General features: G+C 40.6%; 1 protein-coding gene across 2 annotated transcripts; it reads left to right on the forward strand.

The window, feature by feature from the left end:
• Nucleotides 1-485: 485 nt before the first annotated feature.
• LOC110522035 (H2.0-like homeobox protein) lies at nt 486-3,899 on the forward strand. Of its 2 annotated transcripts, XM_021600099.3 has the most exons (4): nt 486-1,066; nt 1,680-1,856; nt 2,145-2,329; nt 3,197-3,899. In XM_021600099.3, the coding sequence occupies exons 1-4, from the start codon at nt 631-633 to the stop codon at nt 3,509-3,511; spliced, it is 1,113 nt and encodes a 370-aa protein (XP_021455774.1). In that variant the 5' UTR covers nt 486-630; the 3' UTR covers nt 3,512-3,899. The 2 variants fall into 2 exon arrangements, with proteins under 2 accessions (XP_021455774.1, XP_021455775.1); XM_021600100.3 differs by lacking the exon at nt 1,680-1,856.
• The last annotated feature ends 19,157 nt before the right edge of the window (nt 3,900-23,056 follow it).

Below are 23,056 nucleotides of genomic sequence, written 5' to 3' on the forward strand. Positions count from 1 at the left end.
AATCGTTTAATTTGCAGTTGTTTTGCCATTTGAGCGACACAACACCCAACCCAATGCAGAAAATATGAAAATGTGATTCCACTAGTGCAGCCTAATAATTTTTGTATCAACTTTTTTTTTTTTTTATATTCAGAAACAAATACAGGCGAATGCCTAAAAGCCGAGTGCAAGGATAAACGTAATTACATTATTCGACATGTGTACATGTTCATCTTGCAGAAGACGTTTGCCCTTGCATTTATTGTTGTCGTTGCTGCATGCCATCCACGATGAACAAGATAGTGACGAAGATGATGATGTTGCCTGTGACTGCTGTTGAAAATGTTTATGAAGATATTCAATATATGGTCATTAGCCACACTTAACTCTGCACATTTCCATCACAAGGGCGTGTTTGGGTGTCGAAACCAAACTTCTATTGGCTAGAAAGCAACCAATCCGTGTCAGAGGAAAAACTTCAACGTTGAAGTACTTAGACCAAAGACTAACATGTCAGAGTTGTGTGAGAGATTTCTGGCACTTACACAAAGACGGCAGCCTTTCTGACTACAGTTAACTCAACGTTACATGCCGAATTTATTGTTCTATCATCGTTTGTGATCAACCGAGGGGCAACATTACGAGTTCAGGATGTATACGGCAGGACTCAATCCGTTTTACGCATCAAATTTTAGTCTTTGGTCTGCCTATTGCGCGGGTGGTTTCGCTGTGGATACAATGAAGAAGCCCTCATTTTGCATTGCTGACATTTTGCAGGTTGGGGATGCCGAGAACATCCCGGGATCCTCGGCCCTCATGGCTCATATGGGACACCGTTCTCAGGTCCACATCTCTGGATCTCCGTTGCGTCCTTCCCCTGTGGGGCCAGAACAGTCGGTCTACGGTGGGAGACTGAACCCCGGGTCTCCATATCACAGGCACGGAATACACTTAACGTCTGTATCTAGAACGAGTTTCAATTCCCAACAAGCTCCTCCACCATCAAGCAAGGACCTCAAGTTCGGAATCGATCGGATATTGTCAACAGACTTCGACTCAAAAACAAAAGACATATTGTCTTTAAGAGGTAACCTTTTAAATGAACTTTCATACCGTTGTCAAAATGAATTCTCTATTAACAATTTATAGGCCTACATCAAGATTATTTTACTGCTATAGAAAGCATTCAAGAATGCCATGATGTTGTAAAGGCACTTTTTAGTTTTTTAAATGTGGCTGCATTGACTTAATTAAAGGCTACGTTTATAAATTACTGACCTCGAAGGCACCTAAACCACAGTGACTACATCATGCACTTTATTATTTACGCACACAAAACCTCTATATGAACATCCAAACTGCCACAGCTGCCTCACTATAAAACTGGGTATTATTTAGCTTGGGACGGCAGATAGCCTAGTGTTGGGCCACTAACCGAAAGGTTGCTAGATCGAATCCCCCCGCTGACAAGGTAAAAATCTGTCGTTCAGCCACTGATCAAGGCATTTAATCCACTGGTCCTAAACCGTCATTGTGAATAAGAATTTGTTCTTAAATTACTTGCCTGGTTAAATAAAGGTTTAAACATTCAGACTCGCACACCAAAGTCATTTTTAGGTGAAAAGTTTTACCATTGACAAATACTCGTATTTCATACGTTGCGGTAATTTCTTACTTATTTATCTCTCGCCCTGTGACAGATCTCACGTCCATTGTTAGCTCGAATCGTCAGTCAGGGATCCACATGCCCGTGCAGCCCTCCGCGAACCAGTACTTCGCATCCATAGACCCAGCGATGAGCGACACGTCCTCCACGATGAACTCACTAAACGGCGCCAGGCAATCAGGGCAGCATCAGTTTCAGGACACCTTCCCAGGTAGTGTAGCCGTCAGCACATAGGCTACATAGGGACCTTTTCCGCACACATGGCATTTAAGGACTCAAACAATATTTGTACATAGCCGTTATTATTCAGACTTTGCTCAGTGTTTTTAAACCATAGGCCTATCTTCTGTTGATCGTGTTTTTCAAGTGAATATAATTTGGCATGTTTGATGGCATGACACCACTTTTCTAGGATATCCAACTATAATTTACCAGTGCACTTTGAAATTTGAACGAATAAATAACATTGCTCAACCTTTATGTCCCTTTATTTATACAGGTCCGTATGCTGTCCTCACAAAAGACACGATACCACAGACATACAAAAGGAAGAGGTCCTGGTCGCGAGCGGTCTTCTCCAACCTGCAAAGAAAAGGACTTGAGAAACGATTCGAAATACAGAAATACGTCACCAAACCCGACAGAAAACAACTGGCTGCAATGCTTGGCCTAACAGATGCACAAGTACGTTACTTGCATCATGTTGTAGCCTATAGGCCCCATTTTTTTGGACATTGTATTATGGACTATATGCACATTTTTTTGTTATTTTAAGAATCCTTTATTCTTGAGATGGAAAGACATGCCTAATAGTATAATATATATATATTCAATAAGTTTAGCTGAAGCGTTAAAGATTGCGCGATAGAAATATACCCTAAAAGTAATTTGCGACTGAGCCGACATATGAGCGTTTACCGTGAATGCAGTCTCCGCTAAATCATGAACATTGTCTTTAAATTTCAATAATGCTGTAACGCTGAACTTTCGCGATACGGATTGAATAGAGCCCTGGTCTTGTGTTGTTAAGACAGGAAGCCGCCACTCAGAGGACACACCCGGTAATATATCCTAGTAGGCAACTTCAGAATTTCGCAATCGAGAACTTTTAGGGAAATGAAAGTCGATTACAACGAGTTATTGCAAATGGAGAAAGGTCATAATCTTACGTAACTCCATTGGGTTAAGCAATACACATAATACTAGCCTATAGCCCAGCTGATGTGTTAATAACAATTTGTTTTTGTAGGCTATAGGCCCACATTTAGGCAAAGTATGCCCAGCTTTACCCACACTGTTGTTTTATTCTGCATTAACTTTATTGTAGCCTACCTAGGCTACTGTCAAGTTATTCATTATGACATGTAGGCTATGATTTCCGTATCTATACGGTTTTGTTGTGTTATGTAGAAGCTGTCTTTTTATGCTATCAATTAGGTCTCTGGGTCATATTTATATGGAGCAAAATTCATTGTCAACCTGTTGGCGACTAGCCTAGGCATCAGGATCGCGATGTCGACATCTAAACGAGCTTTTGCACTTTCTCGTCAGGTCAAAGTGTGGTTCCAGAACAGGCGCATGAAGTGGAGGCATTCGAAAGAAGCCCAGGCACAGAAGGACAAGGAGAAGGAGACACTGGGCAAGTCACTGACAGAGGCCGAGCCCAAAGAGCCGGAAGTGTCCGAGTGTGAGAGTGAAGCGAGCTGCGAGTCCGAATTCGAGGAAGGACAGGAGGACAAGAGTGACGTGGACATTTCTGAGCATAACAAGACTAGTGTGATCATGACCGGGGTCACCCCTGTGAGTACGGAAGAGGCAACTTCAGTCGGTGCCCTCACAGAAACTGTGGCATCATCACACATGTAAATATGAGTGCCAAGTCAAACGTATATTTTTTAAATGTAACATTAATAATTTAATATAAATATTATTTTGATAAATTGATATACAGAGTGAAGTTTGTCTTACTGCAGAGGCTATGGGTTATTATTATTTTTTACTTTTGACTCCTCCCATCTTTCACCTCTGTCAGTCAGTATTAGGCGATGTGCATGACTTTTTCCTCAAATTAAGGAAATATTCTGTTGTGAATTTTAATCTGAAACAGGTGTTCCGCGTTCTGAAATCCCAGAAAATGACAATGTTAATGTAATTTACTCTGGAAGCGTTAATAAATATTGTTGTATTTTATATTTTTCAATAATTATTTGCACTGAAAATATTGTAAATAATAAAAAAAAAATATTTCTTTTGATTTTCGATTAAATGTCATATGTTATATATATTATTATTAATAATATTATTATCTTTTAATTGCATTATTGGGCCCATTATTATTTCCTCTTTCGGGTCTAATCGAATACTGAAAACATCACTGAAGGAGAGAGAACTTCACAATTGACATGGTCTTGACTAGCCTATAGGCTAATATTCACTCCAAAAACAGTTATCGGAAGTGGATAATACAATTTTATTTTCGGCTATACATTTAGGATTGTACATTTGTTTCCTACAGTATGTACAAAGTAAGATGATGGTCATGATGATGATATAGGTTTACTATTTAATTCCTCACATCTTACATGCCTATAAAATAATATTTGAAGTCTTGGACTTCGCTGCCACGTAGGCCTTATTTCACCGTGTGAGATGATCAGAGGGGTGGAATATATGTTTATGTTTCATGCTTAAAATAATCCACAAAGCCTACCTAGTCTATCGTTCTATATGGCAATTACGTCATTCATAAAGACATATTTAGCTTTTTGGGAATAAGACGCAAACTAATTATGGGTACACTCAAGCCGAAATGGAATGTGAAAACATAGTGGAGCCTGTAATAACTTATCTCAACAATTTGGTGTAAATAGATAACACTTATCAAGGGTTTTCAAATAAGTTAGTCATACTGTCTCTCACAATTCCAACACCATCTAACCGTTTGCATTTACGAATGCAATTTACGCAAGTCGTATTAAAATGGTAGCCTATCGATGCGTTTTCAAGGAGCAGTTTGCCTTAGTTCATTTTATTTTCAGTAGGTTACCTTGTCCTGTTACATTGATTAAATCATTCGGAGGTAAATGAAAGTGTCTCAAATAAGCTGGTGGCTTCATTTACACAGACAGCCCAATTCTAAGCATTTTTCTACTAATTGGTATTTTGACCAATCACATCAGACCTATCCACATCAGATCTTTTTCAGAGCTGATATGATTGGTCAAAAGTCCAATTAGTGAAACATATAGAATGTATTGGCTATCTGTGTAAACGCAGCCAGTGAGGAACAGACCATTGAAGTTAGTCAGCTGAACTAATGAAGAATTAGATATGCCTTATTTTGCAGTCATTACTTGCTGAGTTCGTTGTAATCCACACAGTAAAGGCATAATAACAACTTTGAATTACATTTAAAAAACGTGCCTATATTATTTTTAGCAGGCTATGTTAAACTCCATGTAGTAAAGTAGGCCTACATTCTATACCCTTACTGACAGCCAATATTGTAGTACCATATTATGGACCATACATAGTTGGTATAGGGCTTATTACCTCACTGTGTCCAGTCCCAATGGAAGTGTGAAAAGAAGCATGCAGTGCCTTCAGGAAGTATTCACACCTCTTGAGTTTTTCCACATTTTGTTGTCTACAGCCTAAATTTGAAATAGATTAAATTGAAATATTTTTGTCGCTAGCCTACACACAATAACCCAAAATGTCAAAGTAGAATGATGTTTTTAGAACATTTTGCAAATTAAAACTAAATAAAAAGCCGAAATGGCTTGAGTTAATAAGTATCCAACTCCTTTGTTATGGCAAGCCTAAATAAGTGCAGGAGTAAAAACTTGCTTAACAAGTCACATAATTAGTTGAATGGACTGACTGTTGTGCAATAATAGTGTTTAACATGATTTTTGAATGACTACCCCATCTCTGTACCCCACACATACAATTTTCTGTAAGGTCTCTCAGTCGAGCAGTACATTTCAAACACAGATCCAACCTCAAAGACCAAGAAGGTTTTCCAAAGCCTCAAAAATAAAGGTACCTACTGAATATCCCTTTGAGCATGGTGAAGTTATTAATTGCACTTTGGATGGGGTATCAAAACCCCCAATCATTACAAAGATAAAGGCGTCCTTCCTAACCCAGTTGCTGGAAAGGAAGGAAACCGCTCAGCGATTTCACCATGAGGCAAATGGTGACTTTAAAACAGTTATAGAGTTTAATAGCTGAATTGGTATTTTTGGTATGTTATTAGGATTCCCATTAGTTGTTGCGAAAGCAGCAGATACTCATCCTCGGGTCCACACAAAACATGAAACATGACATAACACAGAACATTAATCAACAATAACAGGTCAAGGACAGAACTACATTCATTTTTAAAAGTGCACACGTAGCCAACATATCAATACATACACACACACTATCTAGGTCAAATAGGGGATAGGCATGGTGCCGTGAGGTGTTGCTTTATCTGTTTTTTGAAACCGTGTTTGCTGTTCATTTCAGCAATATGAGATGGAAGGGAGTTCCATGCAATAATAGCCCTATATATTACTGTACGCTTTTTTGAATTGGTTCTGGATTTGGGGACTGTGAAAATACCCCTTATGGCATGTCTGGTTGTGTAAGTGAGTGTTTCAGAGCTATTTGTAAGTTGGCTATGCAAACCATTTGGAATTTGCAACACATTCATGTTTCTTATATAAAAAAAGAAAGATTGCAGCCTGTCTCTCCTCAACTCTTAGCCAATCGAGAATGGCATGTGTAGTATTTATATTAGACCTCTGATTACAATGACGAGAAAGACGTGCCGCTCTGTTCTGGGCCAGATGCAGCTTAACCGGGTCTTTCTTTGCAGCACTCAACCACATGACTGGACACTAATCCAGATGAGACAAAAGTAGAGCCTGACAAAAGTAGAGCCTGATTTTTCGAATGTAGTGTCAAAAAAGCAGAGCATCTCTTTATTATGGACAGACCTCTCCCTCTCTGTACAACCATTTCATCTATATGTTTTGACCATGACAGTTTACAATCTAAGGTAACACCAAGTCATTTACTTTCCTCAACTTGTTCAACAGCCACATGAATCATTGCCAGATGTAGCTCAGGTCTAGAACTTAGAGAATACTTTGTATCAAATATAATGCTCTTAGTTTAAAAGATGTTCAGGACCAGTTTGTTACTGGTCACCCATTCCAAAACAGACTGCAACTCTTTAAGGGTTTCAGTGACTTAATTAGCTGTGGTTGCTGATGTGTATATGGTTGAATCATCAGTGTACATGGACACACATGCTTTGTTTGATGCCAGTGGCAGGTCATTTGTAAAAATAGAAAAAGAGTAGAGGGACTAAAGAATCGCCCTGCGGTACACCACACTTTACATGTTTGACATTACAGAAGCTTCCATTAAAGAAAACCCTTTGAGTTCTATTAGATAGATACCTCTGAATCCACAAAATGGCAGATGTTGAAAAGCCATAACATTTTCTCAACAACAGGTTATGGTCAATAATGTCAAAGGCTGCACTGAAATCTAATCTTCTTATTATCAATTTATTTTAACCAATCATCAGTCATTTGTGTCAGTGCAGTACATGTTGAGTGCCCTTCTCTATAAGCACGCTGAAAGTCAGTTGTTAATTAGTTTACAGAGAAATAGCATTGTATTTGGTTGAACAGGACTGAGGACCAAGACTTTCCTCTACAGTAGGCTCAGATTAAAGATATGACAGATAGGAGTGGCTACAATCCTCAGTAGCTTTGCATCTCAGTTGTCAATGCCAGGAGGTTTGTCATTATTGACAATAGTTTTTCCACCTCTCCTACACTAACTTAACAAAATTCAAACTTGCAATGCTTTTCTTTCATTATTTGTTTTTTTTATGCAAGACTATGATGGCTCATTGTTTGTTGTTGGCATTTCCTACCTAAATTTGCCCATTTTCCCAATGAAGTAATCATTAAAATATTTGGCAACATCAAATGGATTTGTGATGAATAAGCCATCTTATTCAATGAAAGATGCAGTTTAATTTTTCTTTCTGCCCATAATTTAATTGAAAGTACACCAACGTTTTTTTCCATCATTCTTTATATAATTCTTGGTTTAATAAAACTGTTTATTCTTCTTTTTGTTGCGTTTGGTCACATAATTTCTCAATTTGCAGTAAGTCTGCCAGTCAGATGTGCAGCCAGACTTATTAGCCACTCCTTTTGCCCCATCTCTTTCAACTATACAGTTTTTCAATTCCTCATCAATCTATGGAGCCTTCACAGTTCTAACAGTCAGTTTCTTAACAGCTGCACGTTTATTAATAAATGGAAGAAGCAATTTTATAAATGTATCAAGTGCAGCGTCTGGATGCTCCTTATTAATCACATCAGACCACCACATATTTTTAACATAATCCACAGCAAGATAATATGCTCTCTTAAACACTATTTTGGAACTTTGGCTTTCCTGGTTATAGCCATTATATTGTGATCACCGCATCCACTGGGTATGAATATAGCTTTAGAGCAAAGTTCAACAGTATAAGTGAAAATGTGATCAGTACATGTGGATGATCTTGTTCCTGTATCGTTTGTAAACACCCTGGTAGGTTGATTAATAACCTGAACCAGATTACAGGCACTGGTTACAGTGAGAAGCTTCCTCTTGAGTGGGCAGCCTGATGAAAACCGGTCAATATTCAGGTCTCCAAGAATGTAGACTTCTCCGTTTACGTAACACAAATTATCAAGCATTTCACACATATTATTTAGATACTGACTGTTAGAACTTGCTGGCCTATAGCAACACCCCAAAATAAAAGGCTTTAAATGTGTCAGGTGAACCTGCAAACACAACACTTCAATAACACTTCACATACAATATTTTCTAAGCATTACAGGGATATGGCTCTGAATGTATACAGTAACACTTCCCCCATAAGCATTCCTGTGTCTTCTATAGATGTTATATCCTTGTATTGCTACTGCTATATCATCAAATTAATTATCTAAGTGATTCTCAGAAATGTCTTATATATTACTGTTATCTGATGATAGCAAGTTATTGATTTCAATAACCTAATTTCTCAGGCTACATATATTAAAATGGGCTATTTTCAGCCCTTCCTGGGTAGCTTAACAGAGATAGACATAATATGGAAAAGAGAAAATAAAGCAAGACAAAAAATATACATTCAACAGTACATTAATCAGTTGGTGTGTGTAAGTATTTATGTGTGCTGCAGGGTTGAAGCTACCAACTCATAGGCTTGGCTCTCCCATCCCTTCCAGGCATTTGGGATGGAGGGTGGACAATGAGCCTGTCATAGTAGATGCAAGCAATGCCCCCATGCGCTCTGGCAGCTTTCATGGCTGGAATAAGTTCTTTCCTCTTTTGGCACACATCTTCAGGATAGTCCTCATTGAAGAACATATAAACTCAGCAAAAAAAGAAACGTCCCTTTTTCAGGACCCTGTCTTTCAAAGATAATTTGTAAAAATCCAAATAACTTCTCAGAATTTCATTGTGAAGAGTTTAAACACTGTTTCCCATGCTTGTTCAATGAACCATAAACAATTAATGAACATGCACCTGTGGGTCCTTCATGGTCTTGGGCGGTGTGTCACAGCATCATCAGACTTAGCTTGTTGTCATTGCAGGCTATCTCAATGCTGTGCGTTACAGGGAAGACATCCTCCTCCCTCATGTGGTACCCTTTCTGCAGGCTCATCCTGACATGGCCCTCCAGCATAACAATGCCACCAGCCATACTGCTCATTCTGTGCGTGATTTCCTGCAAGACAGGAATGTCAGTGTTCTGCCATGGCCAGTGAAGAGCCCGGATCTCAATCCCATTGAGCACGTCTGGGACCTGTTGGATCGGAGGGTGAGGGCTAAGGCCATTCCCCCCAGAAATGTCTGGCAACTTGCAGGTGCCTTGGTGGAAAGAAGAACATACAAATCTGGTGCAGTCCATGAGGAGGAGATGCACAGCAGTACTTAATGCAGCTGTTGGCCACATCAGATACTGACTGTTACTTTTAATTTTGACCACCCCCCCTTTGTTCAGGGACACATTATTCAATTTCTGTTAGTCACATGTCTGTGGAACTTGTTCATTTTATGTCTTAGTTGTTGAATCTTGTTGTATTCATACAAATATTTACACATATTAAGTTTGCTGAAAAGAAACGCAGTTGACAGTGAGAGGACGTTTATTTTTTTGCTGAGTTTATGTTCCTTTCAAGTTATTGGCTCTTTCCAGAACAGCTACCTTGTCCTTGAACCTGACCACTATTGGCCTGGGCCTGTCACCTGGGCCGGTGGTGGGTTTTACAGTTCTGTGGGTGCGCTCCACCCCAAACCTCCTGTGGTCCATCTTCAGTTTCTCAGAGATAATTTCCCTCACTGGGTCCTCAGACTCCGTCAGGTCTCTTTTGGAGATTTTGCAATTGTTCCTCGTGATAATCTTATATCTTTATCATTGTTATCATGGATTCACATACAGAACTGATGTCCTCTCTCAATGACTTACAGATTGCTATCATCTTGTCGTTCTCCTTTTTAAAACGCATCGAGCTGACCCTGGGAGAACTGTAAACTGTTCTTCTAGTCCTGGACCTCTCTTCAGGTCGTCCATTCTTTTATTAGTTGACTCCACCGGTATTTCGAAAAAAAAACTTGAAGCTATTTTCTTGTTCTTGAAACAACATCCTTCACCTGTGATAGATAGACACCACTGTTCTCAACGGTACTCCCACCAGCTTTGGTCTTTGTCATGGTAGCAGCATGTTACTCCTCGCAGTTCCAGACAGGGCAGGTCACAGGGAAGATTGAAAACAACAACAAACAGCAGGGATCTAGACAGCCACAAGCCTGGGACAATCTGCAGTCCCTGCCACAATGGCTAACCGCATCACAGACTGTGTTCAAGCCCTCAGGAAATTCCTGCTAGCTTGAAAGGCAGCTAGCTAACAGCTAGGCTATGTGCTACGCCAAACAGCTCCTCAGACCCGGCCTTGGTGGGCAGGATCACTGGAGAGATAGTAGAAGTCCCATCAACTGATGCCAACCGCGTTGCGGGATCCAAACTCAAAAGGTAGCTACTGTAGCTACTAAGTAACTTTCAATAGACTTTCAAAATATTCCAAAACAATGAACTTTCCAAAACAACAGTCCGAGCTCTCCCTCGTTCCGCGTTCAACAGGAAGTGTTGTGTACTGTGATAGGAGAAAACTGAGTATGGATCAACAGCATTGTAGTTACTCCACAATACTAACCTAGTTGACAGAGTGAAAAGGAAACCTGTACAGATTTTTTTTGTCAAAAACATCCATCCTGTTTGCAATAACGGCAATAACTGCTAAAAATATTGCAAAGAACGGAACTTTTACAAAACATTATGCTTGGGGCAAACCAACACAATGCATCACTGAGTACCACTCTCCATATTTCCAAGCATAGTGGTGGCTGCATCATGTTATGGGCATGATTGTAATTGTTAAGCACGGTGGAGTTTTTCAGGATAAAAAATAAACATAATAGAGCTAAGCATAGGCAACATTCTAGAGGAAAATCTGGTTCAGTCTGCTTTCCACCAGACACTGGTTTATGAATTGACCTTTCAGCAGGACAATAACCTACAGCACAAGTTCAAATCTACACTGGAGTTGCTTACCAAGAAGACAGTGAATGTTCCTGAATGGCCTGCTGAAACTTACCCAGAAAGACTCACAGCTGCAATTGATTCCAAAGGGGCTTCTCCAAAGTATTGACTCAGGCGTGTGAATAGTTACTGTATGTAAATGAGTTATTACCAAAAATTACCAAAAATGTATTTTCACTTTGTCATTATGGGCTATTGTGTGTAGATGGCTGAGATTTTTCTTTAACGTAATCCATTTTGAATTCAGGCTGTAACATAACAGAATATGGTGTAAGTCAAGGGAAACTTTATGAAGGCACCGTATGTATCTGCAATAGTTGTATAATATTGCAAACTTGACCCAGTTCATATAATTTGTTAATTTTTTATTTTTATATATCCCTCCATTTTGTATGAAATGTTACAAATTTGTGGCTTACGTTTTTGTATGATATACTATGTCCTCCAATTTGTATAATTCCGAGGCCTATTTGTCTTTCTTTTAGTGAGACCTTTTCTATCCAACAGTTTCTAAAGCAGAGTCAAAAGTTGGCTATGGTGATTAAAGTAAAAACATGCTCTGTCCTAAGCGCAACACTAATAGCAGAGACAGACAGAATAACAATGCCAACCCGTCAAGCCTCAGTACTTCACAAAGAGCATTTGTTGCATATCGGAATCATGAGCTCTTGATAAATGAGAATTTGGACATCTCTTGGCTTATAAGACCTTTCCTTAAAGCATGTTCATGTAATTCCGCTAAGCCCTTTCCTCTAAAGAATGTTAGTCAGAAGAAATCTGGTCGGGCCAAAGAAAGTGGGCCAAAGAAAGTGCAGAGAAGAAGGGAAATGTATAGTTTGTATACATTTGCTGGCTCCAGATATCAGCAACGAAACAGATTTATTTATTTATTTATTTTTATTTTACCTTTATTTAACCAGGTAGGCAAGTTGAGAACAAGTTCTCATTTACAATTGCGACCTGGCCAAGATAAAGCAAAGCAGTTCGACAGATACAACGACACAGAGTTACACATGGAGTAAAACAAACATACAGTCAATAATACAGTATAAACAAGTCTATATACAATGTGAGCAAATGAGGTGAGAAGGGAGGTAAAGGCAAAAAAGGCCATGGTGGCAAGGTAAATACAATATAGCAAGTAAAACACTGGAATGGTAGTTTTGCAATGGAAGAATGTGCAAAGTAGAAATAAAAATAATGGGGTGCAAAGGAGCAAAATAAATAAATAAATTAAATACAGTTGGGAAAGAGGTAGTTGTTTGGGCTAAATTATAGGTGGGCTATGTACAGGTGCAGTAATCTGTGAGCTGCTCTGACAGTTGGTGCTTAAAGCTAGTGAGGGAGATAAGTGTTTCCAGTTTCAGAGATTTTTGTAGTTCGTTCCAGTCATTGGCAGCAGAGAACTGGAAAGAGAGGCGGCCAAAGAAATAATTGGTTTTGGGGGTGACTAGAGAGATATACCTGCTGGAGCGTGTGCTACAGGTGGGAGATGCTATGGTGACCAGCGATCTGAGATAAGGGGGGACTTTACCTAGCAGGGTCTTGTAGATGACATGGAGCCAGTGGGTTTGGCGACGAGTATGAAGCGAGGGCCAGCCAACGAGAGCGTACAGGTCGCAATGGTGGGTAGTATATGGGGCTTTGGTGACAAAACGGATTGCACTGTGATAGACTGCATCCAATTTGTTGAGTAGGGTATTGGAGGATATTTTGTAAATGACATCGCCAAAGTCGAGGATTGGTAGGATGGTCAGTTTTACAAGGGTATGTTTGGCAGCATGAGTGAAGGATGCTTTGTTGCGAAATAGGAAGCCAATTCTAGATTTAACTTTGGATTGGAGATGTTTGATATGGGTCTGGAAGGAGAGTTTACAGTCTAACCAGACACCTAAGTATTTGTAGTTGTCCACGTATTCTAAGTCAGAGCCGTCCAGAGTAGTGATGTTGGACAGGCGGGTAGGTGCAGGTAGTGATCGGTTGAAGAGCATGCATTTAGTTTTACTTGTATTTAAGAGCAATTGGAGGCCACGGAAGGAGAGTTGTATGGCATTGAAGCTTGCCTGGAGGGTTGTTAACACAGTGTCCAAAGAAGGGCCGGAAGTATACAGAATGGTGTCGTCTGCGTAGAGGTGGATCAGAGACTCACCAGCAGCAAGAGCGACCTCATTGATGTATACAGAGAAGAGAGTCGGTCCAAGAATTGAACCCTGTGGCACCCCCATAGAGACTGCCAGAGGTCCGGACAACAGACCCTCCGATTTGACACACTGAACTCTATCAGAGAAGTAGTTGGTGAACCAGGCGAGGCAATCATTTGAGAAACCAAGGCTGTTGAGTCTGCCGATGAGGATGTGGTGATTGACAGAGTCGAAAGCCTTGGCCAGATCAATGAATATGGCTGCACAGTAATGTTTCTTATCGATGGCGGTTAAGATATCGTTTAGGACCTTGAGCGTGGCTGAGGTGCACCCATGACCAGCTCTGAAACCAGATTGCATAGCAGAGAAGGTATGGTGAGATTCGAAATGGTCGGTAATCTGTTTGTTGACTTGGCTTTCGAAGACCTTAGAAAGGCATGGTAGGATAGATATAGGTCTGTAGCAGTTTGGGTCAAGAGTGTCCCCCCCTTTGAAGAGGGGGATGACCGCAGCTGCTTTCCAATCTTTGGGAATCTCAGACGACACAAAAGAGAGGTTGAACAGGCTAGTAATAAGGGTGGCAACAATTTCGGCAGATAATTTTAGAAAGAAAGGGTCCAGATTGTCTAGCCCGGCTGATTTGTAGGGGTCCAGATTTTGCAGCTCTTTCAGAACATCAGCTGAATGGATTTGGGAGAAGGAGAAATGGGGAAGGCTTGGGCGAGTTGCTGTTGGGGGTGCAGTGCTGTTGACAGGGGTAGGAGTAGCCAGGTGGAAAGCATGGCCAGCAGTAGAAAAATGCTTATTGAAATTTTCAATTATGGTGGATTTATCAGTGGTGACAGTGTTTCCTATCTTCAGTGCAGTGGGCAGCTGGGAGGAGTTGTTCTTATTCTCCATGGACTTTACAGTGTCCCAGAACTTTTTTGAGTTAGTGTTGCAAGAAGCAAATTTCTGCTTGAAAAAGCTAGCCTTGGCTTTTCTAACTGCCTGTGTGTAATGGTTTCTAGCTTCCCTGAACAGCTGCATATCACGGGGGCTGTTCAATGCTAATGCAGAACGCCATAGGATGTTTTTGTGTTGGTTAAGGGCAGTCAGGTCTGGGGAGAACCAAGGGCTATATCTGTTCCTGGTTCTAAATTTCTTGAATGGGGCATGTTTATTTAAGATGGTTAGGAAGGCGTTTAAAAAAAATATCCAGGCATCCTCTACTGACGGGATGAGGTCAATATCCTTCCAGGATACCCCGGCCAGGTCGATTAGAAAGGCCTGCTCGCTGAAGTGTTTCAGGGAGCGTTTTACAGTGATGAGAGGAGGTCGTTTGACCGCTGACCCATTACGGATGCAGGCAATGAGGCAGTGATCGCTGAGATCTTGGTTGAAGACAGCAGAGGTGTATTTAGAGGGGAAGTTGGTTAGGATGATATCTATGAGGGTGCCCGTGTTTAAGGCTTTGGGGAGGTACCTGGTAGGTTCATTGATAATTTGTGTGAGATTGAGGGCATCAAGTTTAGATTGTAGGATGGCTGGGGTGTTAAGCATGTTCCAGTTTAGGTCGCCTAGCAGCACGAGCTCTGAAGATAGATGGGGGGCAATCAGTTCACATATGGTGTCCAGAGCACAGCTGGGGGCAGAGGGTGGTCTATAGCAGGCGGCAATGGTGAGAGACTTGTTTTTAGAGAGGTGGATTTTTAAAAGTAGAAGTTCAAATTGTTTGGGTACAGACCTGGATAGTAGGACAGAACTCTGCAGGCTATCTTTGCAGTAGATTGCAACACCGCCCCCTTTGGCAGTTCTATCTTGTCTGAAAATGTTGTAGTTTGGAATTAAAATGTCTGAATTTTTGGTGGTCTTCCTAAGCCAGGATTCAGACACAGCTAGAACATCCGGGTTGGCAGAGTGTGCTAAAGCAGTGAATAGAACAAACTTAGGGAGGAGGCTTCTAATGTTAACATGCATGAAACCAAGGCTATTACGGTTACAGAAGTCGTCAAAAGAGAGCGCCTGGGGAATAGGAGTGGAGCTAGGCACTGCAGGGCCTGGATTCACCTCTACATCGCCAGAGGAACATAGGAGGAGTAGAATAAGGGTGTGGCTAAAAGCAATAAGAATTGGTCGTCTAGAACGTCTGGAACGGAGAGTAAAAGGAGGTTTCTGGGGGCGATAAAATAGCATCAAGGTATAATGTACAGACAAAGGTAAGGTAGGATGTGAATACAGTGGAGGTAAACCTAGGTATTGAGTGATGAAGAGAGATATATTGTCTCTAGAAACATCATTGAAACCAGGAGATGTCATTGCATGTGTGGGTGGTGGAACTAATAGGTTGGATAAGGTATAGTGAGCAGGACTAGAGGCTCTACAGTGAAATAAGCCAATAAACACTAACCAGAACAGCAATGGACAAGACATATTGACATTAAGGAGAGGCATGCTTAGTCGAGTGATCAAAAGGGTCCAGTGAGTGGAGAGGTTGGTTGAGGGTCACGGCGATTTAGACAGCTAGCCAGGCCATCGGTAGCAAGCTAGCATAGGATGGAGGTATGTTGTTAGCCACCTCTTGCGTTCGGTCAGTAGATTAGTGGGGTTCCGTGTGGTAGAGGGGATTAATCCAAATCACACAACAACAACAAAAATAAGAACAATAGATATAGTTATAGAGGCCCGAGAAGAAAACATAATAATAATAAAAATAAATAAATTGTCCGATTGTCTATTCAGATAGCAGCCGGTAAGACAGCTAACGGTTAGCGGGCCGCAGATGGGCGTTCAGGTAACGTCGCGACGGAGGAGCCAGCCGGATCTCCTTCAGGTAGATAACGTCGGCAGTCCAGTTGTGAAGGCCCGGTGGGGCTCCGCGTAGGCAGTAAAACGGGTCCGGATAGGTGACTGCAGCCCAGGAGTGAATGATGGATGAGTATATTTATTTATCCGGGCTCATATTTAAGAACCAAGCCCTACTCCATTTATGGACCTCTAATGCTTCTCGTTTAAGCCGGCCGACAGACAATAAAGTTGGTAGATAATTGCCTTGTTTTGATAACAGATATATTTAATTGATTACAGCAATAAGGCAATACATTTCACATATATAAATGTTGCATATAATGTCTGTTTCTCACCACATTCCTATAAGACAAGTGTATGTTCTATATCAGGTAGGCCTTCATGGTACATGGAATGCAAATTAATCAAATGTAGCCTAAGTCGGCATTCTGTTTAGGTGTAGGCCTATAAAGTTGGCCAAACTTTACACCATTAGTAAAGGAGTCTGAATGACAATATATCATTTATATAGTAATTAAATAGTGTTCATCTTCATAATTTGGCAAATGTATAAGGGAAATATATTGCAAATATCAATATAATTCAACATGTTCCATCCATCTAAAATGTGTATTGTAAAGCAAAGGTGTTTATGAAATTGAATATAGAATATTAATTAAAGGGGACAGCGTGTCTCATTTTTATGACCTGGGGTGCAAAGTGTTTCTTGGTAGTCTTAAACAAATCTACTTTGAAATATAATTATACACCTCACACACGTGGTTATGGGCTTTAAAAAAAGAAGAAATGTACCCTGTGAGATATGGAGTTGAAATGTATTCAATTTTGAGTTTGCATCCCAATATGACACTTTATATACATCACAGAAGATTGAAATATAACAAAACCATTTGACATAGAAACATCAGATTTTCTGCTATTATTTTATTTGTATATTTATTCATTATAAAATTATGAAAAATATTAATACAATTCCACTCATGAGGCCACTAGAGGGTGATTTGGTCATTTGACTACAGGAAAGGGGTACACATAGGCTAAGTGTGATTTAATGGTATTTTTTATGAGGGGAGTTAGGCTACATGCAGCTATTACCATGTTGTACACAAAAGACATGATCAACATGTTTGTACAAACTTTGCTGTCTGTTGTAACAGTATCGCCAAACATAAGCACGACACAAACGGTCAGTCAAGATAGCGATTTAATATTCATTTAATTTTCATCTGCCCAAAAGTGGAAAAGCTAGGTAGCCTAATCCTGCGATACTTGCGTGGTCATTGGGAAGTGAAAATAGCTGTGTGACGTAGAAGTCCGTCACTGGCCGCGGGCAGCATTTGGTTCTTTAACGCACACACATATTCATCACTCCTCCCTGCGCCATTATACCATAAGTTAACAATGTGGGTCGACACACAAATTAACTTCTGTCTTGGTGCAGGCATTTCACACTTGTCAATGTTCATATTTGAGAGATACAATAATTATTATACTTATCAATGTTGTGGATGAGCGCATTGTTTGTTTGTTCTGTTCCTCTCTCTCCATCTCTGTAGTTTCCGGGTATGCTGGAAAAGGACCCGAGCTAAGGGAATTGGGTTGGCTTTATAGTGCCTGTCCCAAATGGCTCATTAATGCATATGGGCATATTGAAAGATATTGTCAGTAGTGATGTAATGTTGTAAATGTTATGTTGTGATATTGTTTAAAACCGTGTTGCAATGTATATCCTTTAGTATGTTTAGTTCATGGAAAATGTAGGTTTGTATTGTTAATTGATTAATTAATTAGGGTTAATTGTTCTGAGGGGAGGGGCTAGCCCTACAAAAGGAGCCTCTCTCCAGTCTCTAAGGGAGGGCATTTTTTTTTGGGGGATTGAGCTGTGGATGGGGCAGCATTGTTTTTAAGCTGTCCCATAAGGTAGACGTTGATGGCAGTACTGTTGTTTTTTGTTCCGGAATCACTTGTAAATAAACACCTTTGCACAGAAGAACTTTTGCGGCTCCGCCATCTTTTTATTTTGATAGAGGTTAGGTTATCCAGTTTAGCCTTCTGGCCTACTCTACGTGACAAGCTGTTAGTAGGGTCTGTGTGTGGTTAAAACGCAGATAAATTTTGGCCCCAATGCAAAACTCAAGTAGGGAGAAACATGCATCAGACATACATATATAATACATACAGTACCAGTCAAAAGTTTGGACACACCTACTCATTCAAGGGTTTTCTTTATTTTTATATGGAATCATGTAGTAACCAAAGTGTTAAACTAATCAAAATATATTTAACATTTTAGATTCTTCAAAGTAGCCAGTCTTTGCCTTGACAGCTTTGCACACTCTTGGCATTCTCTCAACCAGCTTCATGAGGAATGCTTTTCCAACAGTCTTGAAGGAGTTCCCACAATCTCGTAAGTCAAATAACCCTTATACAGCCTGGAGGTGTGTTTTGGGTCATTGTCCTGTTGCAAAACAAATGATAGTGGGACTAAGTGCGAACGCGATGGGATGGAGTATCACGGCAGAATGCTGTGGTAGCCATGCTGGTTATTGTGCCTTGAATTCTAAATAAATCACAAACAGTGTCACCAGCAAAGCTCCATCACACCTCATCCATGCTTCACGGTAGGAACTATACATGCGGCGATCATCCATTCACCTGCTCTGCGTCTCACAAAACACAGTGGTTGGAATCAAAAATCTTAAATTTGGACTCATCAGACATCATTCCACCGGTCTAATGTTCATTACTCGTGTTTCTTGGCACAAGCAAGTCACTTCCTCTTATTGGTGTCCTTTAATAGTGGTTCTTTGCAACAATTCAACCAATAAGGCCTGATTCACGCAGTCTCCTCTGAACAGTTGATGTTGAAATGTGTCTGTTACTTGAACTCTGTGAAGCATTTATTTGGTCTGCAATCTGAGGTGCAGTTAACTTTAATGAATTTATCATCAACAGCAGAGGTAACTCTAGGTTTTCCTTTCCTGTGGCGGTCCTCATGAGAGCCAATTTCATCATAGCACTTGGTTTTTACAACTGCATTTGTAGAAACTTAAAAAGTTCTTGACATTTTCCCAGATTGACTGACCTTCATGTCTAAAAGTAAAGATGGACTGTTATTTCTCTTTGCTTATTTGAGATGTTCTTGCCATAATATGGACTTGGTCTTTTACCAAACATGGCTATCTTCTGTATACCACCCCTACCTTGTCACAAAACAGCTGACTGGCTCAATTGCATTAAGGAGGAAAGAAATTCAAAAAAAATACTTTTAACAAGGCACACCTGTTAATTGAAATGCATTCCAGGTGAATACCTCATGAAGCTGGCTGAGAGAATGCCACGAGTGTGCAAAGCTGTCATCAAGGCAAAGGGTGGCTACTTTGAAGAATCTCATGTTTTAGCAGGCTCAAGGATGTGGGGCTTCCACGTCACCAATTTCAATAACAAAACATGCACCAGTAGCAAAAATAGAATGCAAATGGGGAGTTTATTAGGGATTTTGGTACACAGGGAAAGAAGGGGAATTCACCAATCACCTCACAGTCCACAAGTTCTCTTTGTCCGTTCCATTTTCCAGGGGTAATCCTCACACTCGGGTCCCCAGCCAATCCGATTCGGTACACAAGGGAGGTATTCCAACAGTCCAGTAATCTCACAGTAATCTCACAGGTATTGCTCTCTCTTTGTCCACTCTTCATCATGACTTGGCTCTCTCCTACTCAGCCCCTTTGTGCAGGCTGCTTCCTCCTTATCCCCAAGCACTCCCTGGCTTAACCTCTCTGGGATACTCGGGACGGTAGCGTCCCACCCCACCAACAGCCAGTGAAAGTACAGGGCTCCAAATTCAAAACAACAAAAATCTCATAATTAAAATTCCTCAAGCATACAAGTATTTTAAACCATTTTAAAGATCAAATTCTTGTTAATCCAGACACAGTGTCTGATTTTAAAAAGGCTTTACAGCGAAGGCACCACAAACGATTATGTTAGGTCACCCCCAAGTCACAGAAAAACACAGCCATTTTTACAGCCAAAGAGAGGAGTCACAAAAAGCAGAAATATAGATAAAATGAATCACTAACCTTTGATGATCTTCATCAGATGACACTCATAGGACTTCATGTTACACAATACATGTATGTTTTGTTCGATAAAGTCCATATTTATATCCACAAATCTCATTTTACATTGTCGTGTTATGTTATGTTCAGTAAAACATGCAGTGATTTTTCAGAGAGCCACATCAATTCACAGAAATACTCATAATAAACATTGATAAAAGATTCAACTACTATACATGGAACTTCATCTACACTTCTCCTTAATGCAACCGCTGTGTCAGAGTTTTAAAAAACTTTACGGAAAAAGCACACCATGCAATAATCTGAGTACGGCGCTCAGAGACCAAAACAGCCAAAGAAAATTCAGCCATATTGTGTAGTCAACATTAGTCAGAAATAGCATTATAAATATTCACTTACCATTGATGATCTTCATCAGAATGCACTCCCAGGAATCCCAGTTCCACAGTAAATGTTTGATTTGTTCGATAAAATTCATGATTTATGTCCAAATACCTTCCTTTTGTTAGGGCGTTTGGTAACAAATCCAAACACGCATGCAAGTCCAGCCGAAAGGTCGGACAAAAAGTCCAAAAAGTTATATTACAAGTCGTAGAAACATGTCAACCTAAGTATAGAATCAATCTTTAGGATGTTTTTAACATAAATCTTCAATAATGTTCGAACTGTAGAATTCCTTTGTCTGTAGAAAAGCAATGGAATGCGAGGTAACTCTCACATGACTGCACGCCACGAGCGTGTGCCTCTCTGCCAGACACCTGACTCCCCTCTCATTCGGCCCCATTTCACAGTAGAAGCCTCAAACAAGGTTCTAAAGAAGGTTGACATCTAGTGGACGTCTTAGGAAGTGCAACATGACCAATATCCCACTGTATCTTCAATAGGGAATTAGTTGAAAAACGACCAACCTCAGATTTCCCATTTCCTGGTTGGATTTTGTCTCATGTTTTTGCCTGCCATATGAGTTATCTTATACTCACAGACATAATTAAAACAGTTTTAGAAACTACAGAGTGTTTTCTAGGGTTTCAACTTGACCTTTTTCCCGGGTTTGGTGGTGATGCGGTGCTGTACCAGATCACTGTGTCCTGGTTCACTGGAGAACACATCCTGGTTTCAGCCGACCAACTCCATCAGCTCCTGCTTCTGGGCTTGGCTCAGCTGCTCCCTCATTGGCACCTCTGCCGGCTGATTCCATATGTGTTATTTCATAGTTTTGATGTTTTCACTATTATTCCACAATGTAGAAAATAGTAAATATAAAGAAAACACTTGGAATGAGTAGGTGTGTCCAAACTTTTGACTGGTACTGTACATCTGGGCAGCATATCAAACAGAAGAAAGACACAGACACCGTATTTAGCGATTTAATGCTATTTTTTCATCATCATTGGAAACATTGGCTAAGCAGAACGCAGACAGGCAGTCAAAGTAGTGTTCTTTTTTTCAAGAACTCTGTCTTGTGGCTACAATATGGCAGCAACTATAAAGATTGGCCTACATTCACTCAAAAAGCTGATTGTTTTTGCTCCAATGCAATGTGTAGGGACTGCGTCCTGCCAGCTTGGTCTCCGGGAACACTCAATTAGTATGATAGGTTACGTTTGGTATGGTTAACTGCTAGCTTACCTGCCCGGTCTGTAACTGCTAGCCCATGCTAACTGCTTGCTTGCTAACCCGGCCTGCTAACTGCTAGTTTGCCCTGGTCTACAAGCTGCTAGCTTGTTTATCCCCGGCCTACTAACTGTTAGCTTGTTAGCCTGCTAACTGTCTGAATTGCCGTGTCCCCAGCCAGCCCAACCAATCACTGGCCATATGTTCACTTGGCTACGCATGCCTCTCTCTAATATCAATATGCCTTGTCCATTACTGTCCTTGTTAGTAATTACTGTCTTATTTCACTGTAGAGCCTCTAGCCCTGCCCAATATGCCTTAACCAACCATGTTGTTCCACCTCCTACATATGCGATGACATCACCTGGTTTAAACATCTCTATATCTATATCTCTTCATTACTCATTGCCTAGGTTTACCTCCAATGTACTCACATCCTACCTTACCTTTGTCTGTACACTATGCCTTGATTCTATGCTATCGTGCCCAGAAACCTGCTCCTTTTACTCTCGGTTCAGAACGTGCTAGACGGCCAGTTCGTATAGTCTTTAGCCGTACCCTTATCCTACTTCTCCTTTGTTCCTCTGGTGATGTGGAGGTTATTCCAGGTCCTGCAGTGCCTAGCTCCACTCCCACCCCCCAGGTGCTCTCATTTGTTGACTTCTGTAAATGTAAAAGCCTTGGTTTCATGCATGTTAACATTAGAAGCTTACTCCCTAAATTTGTTTTACTCACTGCTTTAGCACACTCTGCCAACCCAGATGTCTTAGCCGTGTCTGCATCCTGGCTTAGGAAAACCACCAAAAACCCTGAAATCTCCATTCATAACTATAACGTTTTCCGCCAAGATAGAACTGCCAAAGGGGGCGGTGTTGCAATCTACTGCAAAGATAGATAGTAATACAGAACTCTGCAGGCTAAGTCTGTACCCAAACAATTTGAGCTTCTACTTCTAAAAATTCACCTTTCCAGAAACAAGTCTCTCACCATTGCCGCTTGCTATAGACCTCCCTCTGCCAACGGCTGTGCCCTCGATACCATATGTGAATTGATTGCCCCCCATCTATCTTCTGAGCTCGTGCTACTAGGTGACCTAAACAGGGACATGCTTAAC

The sequence above is a fragment of the Oncorhynchus mykiss genome, chromosome 4 (genome assembly GCF_057628025.1).
Source record: "Oncorhynchus mykiss isolate SJ-2025 chromosome 4, ASM5762802v1, whole genome shotgun sequence".
Lineage (NCBI taxonomy): Eukaryota > Metazoa > Chordata > Actinopteri > Salmoniformes > Salmonidae > Oncorhynchus > Oncorhynchus mykiss.

Bases quoted from the DNA above. Each gene is read 5' to 3' on its own strand.
- LOC110522035 (XM_021600099.3), top strand. From the start codon at position 631: ATGTATACGGCAGGACTCAATCCGTTTTACGCATCAAATTTTAGTCTT. The intron at 1,067-1,679 runs GTAACCTTTTAA...GCCCTGTGACAG, and splicing joins AGACATATTGTCTTTAAGAG to ATCTCACGTCCATTGTTAGC. The intron at 1,857-2,144 runs GTAGTGTAGCCG...TTATTTATACAG, and splicing joins GTTTCAGGACACCTTCCCAG to GTCCGTATGCTGTCCTCACA.